Source organism: Bos mutus, chromosome X (genome assembly GCF_027580195.1).
Source record: "Bos mutus isolate GX-2022 chromosome X, NWIPB_WYAK_1.1, whole genome shotgun sequence".
Classification (NCBI taxonomy): domain Eukaryota; kingdom Metazoa; phylum Chordata; class Mammalia; order Artiodactyla; family Bovidae; genus Bos; species Bos mutus.
This window is the reverse complement of record NC_091646.1, coordinates 22,725,447-22,732,310: the sequence shown is the minus strand read 5'-3', so window position 1 is coordinate 22,732,310 and position 6,864 is coordinate 22,725,447. Positions and strand designations below refer to the sequence as shown.

The 6,864-nt window shown below is 41.2% G+C and overlaps 1 protein-coding gene across 1 annotated transcript; it reads left to right on the top strand.

The window, feature by feature from the left end:
- Positions 1 to 276: 276 nt before the first annotated feature.
- On the top strand, positions 277 to 3,225 carry SMIM10 (small integral membrane protein 10). The gene has a single exon (XM_005911189.2). The coding sequence runs from the start codon at positions 509 to 511 to the stop codon at positions 713 to 715; it is 207 nt and encodes a 68-aa protein (XP_005911251.1). The 5' UTR covers positions 277 to 508; the 3' UTR covers positions 716 to 3,225.
- The last annotated feature ends 3,639 nt before the right edge of the window (positions 3,226 to 6,864 follow it).

Genomic DNA, 6,864 nt, shown 5'->3' with positions numbered 1-6,864 from the left:
AGGAAATGGGTTCAAACTTCGAAGCTGCTCAAGATTGTGCTTATGAAGGAAAATTTCTAACGTTTGGAGCAAGTTTCACCTTGCTTCCGTTAAAATTTAAAAATTAAAAGTTAAAAAAGGACCACTGGGGTCAGGAAGCTAGGTCTCCCGGACAAACTGCCCGCCCCTCCCCGCTCCTCCCCGCTCCTCCCGACTCCCCCTTAAAATTCCCCCTTCCCAGTCCCAGGGCTCTGGATCCCTGGCGCTCTGCCTGATCCCGCCCCACGTGGCCCCGAGGCAGCCTAGGAGGGCGGCCCGGCGGGGCACCAGTGACCGCTGTGGCCGGAGCACAGCCAGAGGAAGAGGGAGCACAGCCGGAGGAGGAGGGATCCCGCAGTGCAGCGCAATTAGCATCTGCTGCCGCGCGATCCACCTACCGCACCGATTCCCCCCGCGAGCTTCCTTCTGTCCGCTGAACCAGCGGGAAGCACCTGGCTCTGGGCGCTGTATCCGGGGCCACAGCAAACCGATGGCAGCAACAGCGGCCCTGTCGGGCGTAGCAATGCGGCTGTCGCGCTCAGCCACGACCCGCGGCTCATACGGCGCCTTCTGCAAGGGGCTCACGCGCACGCTGATCACCTTCTTCGACCTGGCCTGGCGTCTGCGCATGAACTTCCCCTACTTCTACATCGTGGCTTCGGTGATTCTCAACGTCCGCCTGCAGGTACATATTTAGAGCAACTAACTTTGTGGCAGTGGGGAGGCCCAGCAGGATGGCTGACCTCCACCCACTGGCTCACCCGCCCTAAAGCACAGTGACCGGCTTGCCTGGCGCACACACACTTGCCGACCTGTCCTGCTATCGCCCCATCTTTTCATATAAACGGACGGCTAGAAATCATTATTTGCGGAAAGCCTGCAATATAGCCAGAAAACTCTAAAATAAACGAGAAGTTGAATCTCAAGGAAGGAACAGAACTAAAAAATCTGAAAATCCTCAGAAATATTTAAGAAGTTCTTCCGTGCATAAAGGGCTTCCCTCGTGGCTTAGCTGGTAAAGAATCAAATGAGCACGCACACTGGGAAATGACAATGAGCACAGGATGCCCTAAAGGAGAAAAAAGAGGAAAAGTTACCAACGACGTAAATGAACTGCACAAGAATGGTCCAAATAGTAAGCAAATTTTCCAAATTTGAAAAAGAAGTGAAAGGACTTCCAACTGGATGGAATCAATTCTAGGCAATAGATGGATGGAGTTAGAAGTTGGAGGAAACTGATCACATGATCTGGAAGGCATACTTTTCTTCATCCCCCAAAGGAAAAAAAAAAAAAGAACCTTCAGGGAAAAACAAACATTTCAAACTGTGCAAGGAGAACATGCTTCACATATGAAGCAACCTCACTTTTCAGCCGTTGCGGGGAGTGTGAGAAAGGGAATTGGAACACTGGCATACGTGGATCAAGACTCTGCAATCACAGAAAATCCAATCATAGCTTCAACATCCCTATTCAATGAACAGTGTTTAAATAACCATTACAGTGGAAATATTAGTTATGCTTTTTCGTTTTTAGAGTAAGTCTCTAGGCAAAGCAGGAAAGACTTAATTATGGTCATAGAACAGAATGGGAATGGTAATCAACTTTGACAAGTACAGGCAACAAGTTGGCAACCAGAGGGGAGGAAAGGGAATAGTGGTGTTACTCTCCTAAACTAGGAAATCTCTAGGTGAAAGAATAAGGCAAATTTAGGGGTTAAATTTTTAAACTGAAGGAGTTAACCAACAGGAAACTTAAAAATAGTGATACAATGGTAGGGAAGTGGGGGAGGAAAACCCAGGAGACAGCAGGAAGGCAGCAGAAAATGTCTCACTTCATCAAAGTTAAAAAATAGTAAGAAAAGCGTATTACTAGGAAACATGGAGTTAACCTTTAAACAGACATGTAAAGTTTTTGCCTCTGGAATGGGAAAGCAAAAGTTAAGAAGGGTAGGCGGGGATTCACTGCTTTTCATTATATGTCCTTTTGCACTGGTTGATTTTTTTATAATCCTTTTTATGCATGAATTATCTTGATTAAAAATTAAAACTTATTAAAAGTGAATTTACTGCAGTTGGAAATTTGGGGGAAGGGAGTTGGGGAGTGGCCCATGAGTCCAGGTAGGTTCTGCCTTCCTATCTTTCTGCAACAGTGGATGCGTATCCTAAGCTGTTCCTGAATGAGCACATGAAATATGATTTCCTTGCTTTCCAAGTACACCATAAGACCATAAGGAAATGCCTGATGAAATGATCAGTAATCTTCAGATAACCCAGAGCTTCCTTACTCTATGAAACTTCTCATGAGCTAATCTCTGCAATGTCATGGTTAAGGTAAAAACAAAACAAAAAGTGTGATTTAATTTTTCAAAACTGAAAAATTGGGCAAGTACCCCATGATGTTTAGACAAGGTTCTCACATTTTAGTATTGATCATAATAGCAAGAGGGGGGAAATAAGCTAAATGTGCAACAAAAGCTGGGCTAAATAGAAATAGTCTATCAATGGAATGGGGTAGTATGTGCATGCTCAGTTGCTCAGTCTTGTCTGACTCTTAGTGACCCCAGGGACTGTAGCCTAACAGGCTCCTCGGTCCATGGCATTTTCCAGGCAAGAATACTGGAGTGGGTTGCCGTTACTGAGCCAGAGAGAAATATATATTATACAACATACACTCTTCGTAATTATGGAGAAATAATACTTGGAAACACTATTGCACATTTACTATAACCATGCAATATCCCAAGCACTTTGTATGCATCATTTCATTTAATCCTCATGACAACTCAGAGATACATGACTATCATCACCCCTGGTTTGCAGGAGAGGAGACAAACACAGAGAAGGATAGTGGCAGAGTGATGAAATATTGCCAACAATAATATTCTTCCTACTAATGTGAGACCTTCATAGCTATGATTTGTTTTTTTCTTTGCATTACTCTGCACTCCCAATGCAGAGGGCCCTGGGTTTGATCTTTGGTCAAGGAATTAGATCCCATATGCCACAAATAAGACGCGGCACAGCCAAATAAATAATAAAATAAATATTAAAAAACTTTAGTGTAAAATTCACTATCCAAGTGGATGGCATGGATGCTAGAATTTGGGGAACACAGGGTTAGACACCCCATTCCTACACCCTTGGGTTAGCACTCCCAAGTATGTGTACCACTGCATATGAATGGAGGGTCAGGTGTAACTCAGAGTCACTCAGGATTTGAATTTTAACCAGAGAAATTAGTTTTGATGAGATATTAAATGCATTCTTGCAACAATACTCAAAAGCAAAATAGCTTTAATGTGGAAACTGTAACTGTAATTAAATGCAATTAATTAAACTGTAATTAAATGTCACTTTGTCCTCAGAAAACAGTTTTTGCCCATTAACAGAGAAACATCAAATATACACAGTTTTAAACAGTTGCAGTTTAAAATTTTTTAACTTGCGTAGATTATGTACAGGTTTTTGGTTTTGGGGTTCACTTTTCAAATCATTTCCCCTAATTCACTACAGGTATAATTTCTCTTCATCTGACAGACCAAAAGAAAATAAAAAAGACAGCCAGTGAAACCACAGCATCCTCAGATTAATTAACCTGCTCAATTCCATGACCATCTGACTTTCATGAGCCAAATATTCCTGGCAACTTTTGGCATAGACTTAATTGTCGAGTGAGATGCAGTTCTCTTGAGCACTGCTAACACTATCCTAGAGCAACAGAAAATGTCCTTTAATTCAGGATTTCCTAAACATGCAATTCTCTGAAAGCACCAGATGAGAGGAAGCTCCTCTCTCACATATAAGATGAAAACAATTCCTTTTCTTTCTTTTCTTTTAAATTGAAGTATAGTTGATTTGCAATGTTTCATGTGTACATCAAAGTGATTCAGTTATGCATACAAATATATAGAGACTTCCCTGGTGGCCCAGTGGTTAAGACCCAGTGCTTTCACTGCCATGGACCCAGATTCGATCCTTGGTCAGGGAACTAAGATCCCACAGGCTGCATGGTGTAGCCAAATATATGTATATATATATAACATACGTATGGAGAAAACTCTTAATTCAAAAAGATACATGACCTCAATATTCACAGCAGCATTATTTACAACATATATATACATATATATAGGCTTCCCTAGTGGCTCAGTGGTAAAGAATCTGCCTGCAGTGCAGGAGATGGGAGTTCATTCCTTGGGTTGGGAAGATCCATGGCCCCTGGAGGAGGGGATGGCAACCCACTCCAGTATTCTTGCCTGGAGAATCCCATGGACAGAGGAGCCTGGTGGACTATAGTCCATAGGGTCACAAAGAGTCAGACATGACTGAAGTGACCTAGCAGGTAGGCGTGCAGCCATATATGTATGTGTGTGTGTGTGTGTGTGTGTGTGTGTGTGTGTATATATATATATTTGTTTTCAAATTCTTTTCCATTATATGTTATTACAAGATACTGAGTACAGTTCCCTGTGCTATATGGTAGGACCTTGTTGTTTATCTGTTTCATATATAGTAGTTTGCATCTGTTAATCCCAAACTCCTAATTTCTCTTCCTCCCACCCCCTCTATCCCCTTTGGTAACCATAAGTTTGTTTTCTATGTCTGTGAGTCTATTTCTGTTTTGTAAATAAGTTGATTTGTATTATTATTTTTTAGACTCCACATATAAGTGATATCATATGATATCTGTCTTTCCCTGTCTGACTTATTTCACTTAGTACAGTATTCTCTAAGTCCACCCATGTTGCTGCAAATAGCATTATTTCACTCTTTTTTATGGCTGAGTAGTATCCCATTGCAGAGAAGGCAATGGCACCCCACTCCAGTACTGTTGCCTGGAAAATCCCATGGATGGAGGAGCCTGGTCGGCTGCAGTCCATGGGGTCCCAAAGAGTCAGACACAACTGAGCGACTTCACTTTCACTTTCCACTTTCATGCATTGGAGAAGGAAATGGCAACCCACTCCAGTGTTCTTGCCTGGAGAATCCCAGGGACGGGGGAGCCTGGTAGGCTGCAGTCCATGGGGTCGCACAGAGTCGGACACAACTGAAGCAACTTAGCAGCAGCAGCAGCAGCAGTACCCCATTGTCTGTATATACCACATCTTTTTAATCCATTCATCTGTCAGCGGACACTTAGGTTGCTTCCATGTCTTGACTATTGTAAATAGTGCTGCTGTGCACATTGGGGTGCATGTATCTTTTCAGATTAAGAGTTTTTGCATTCCTATATACTAACAATGAAAAAACAGAGAGAGAAATTCAAGAAACAATCCCATTCACCATTGCAACGAAAAGAATAAAATACTTGGGAATAAATTTACCTAAAGAAACAAAAAACCTATATACAGAAAACTATAAAACACTGATGAAAGAAATCAAAGATGACACAAATAGATGGAGAAATATACCATGTTCGTGGATTGGGAGAAACAATATAGTGAAAATGAGTATACTACCCAAAGCAATCTATAGATTCAATGCAATCCCTATCAAGCTACCAGTGATATTTTTCACAGAACTAGAACAAATAATTTCACAATTTGCATGGAAACACAAAATACCTCGAATATTGAAAAAGAAGAATGGAACTGGAGCAATCAACCTTCCTGACTTAAGACTATACTATAAAGTTACAGTCATTAAGACAGTATGGTACTGGCACAAAGACAGAAATACAGATCAATGGAACAAAATAGAAAGCCCAGAGATAAATCCACACACCTATGGACACCTCATCTTTGACAAAGGAGGCAAAAATATACAATGGAGGAAAGACAGTCTCTTTAACAAGTGGTGCTGGGAAAACTGGTCAACCACGTGTAAAAGAATGAAACTAGAATACTTTCTGACACACAAAAATAAACTCAAAGCGGATTAAAGATCTAAATGTAAGACCAGAAACTATAAAACTCTTAGAGGAAAACAAAGGCAGAACACTCTGACATAAATCATAGCAAGATCCTCTATGACCCACCTCCCAGAGTAATGGAAATAAAAACAAAAATAAACCAATGGGATCTAATTAAACTTAAAAGCTTTTTCACAATGAAGGAAACTATAAGCAAGGTGAAAAGACAGCCTTCAGAACGGGAGAAAATAAGAGCAAACGAAACAACTGACAAAGAATTAATCTCCAAAATATACAAGCAGCTCATGCAGCTCAATACCAGAAAAACGAACAACCCAATCAAAAAGTGGGCAAAAGAACTAAACAGATATTTCTCCAAAGAGTACATACAGATAGCTAATAAACACATGAAAAGATGCTCTATATCACTTCTTGTCAGAGAAATGAAAATCAAAACCACAGTGATGTCATCTCACACCAGTCAGAATGGCCACCATCAAAAAGTCTACACACAATAAATGCTGGAGATGGTGTGGAGGAAAAGGAACCCTCTTACACTGTTGGTGGGAATGTAAACTGGTACAGCCATTGTGGAAAATAATGTGGAGATTCCTTAAAAAACTGGAACTAGAACTGCCATATGACCCAGCAATCCCAGTGCTGGGCATACACACCGAGGAAACCAGAATTGAAAGAGACACGTGTATCCCAATATTCATTGCAGCACTGTTTGCAATAGCCAGGACATGGAAGCAACCTAGATGTCCATCAGCAGACAAATGGATAAGAAAGCTGTGGTACATATACACAATGGCGTATTTCTCAGCTATAAAAAAGAATGCATTTGAGTCAGCTCTAATGAGGTGGATGAAACTGGAGCTTATTATACAGAATGAAGTAAGTCAGAAAGAGAAACACCAAAAGAGAATATTGAAGCATATATATGGAATTTAGAAAGACAGTAAAGACGATCCTATATGCAAGGCAGCAAAAGA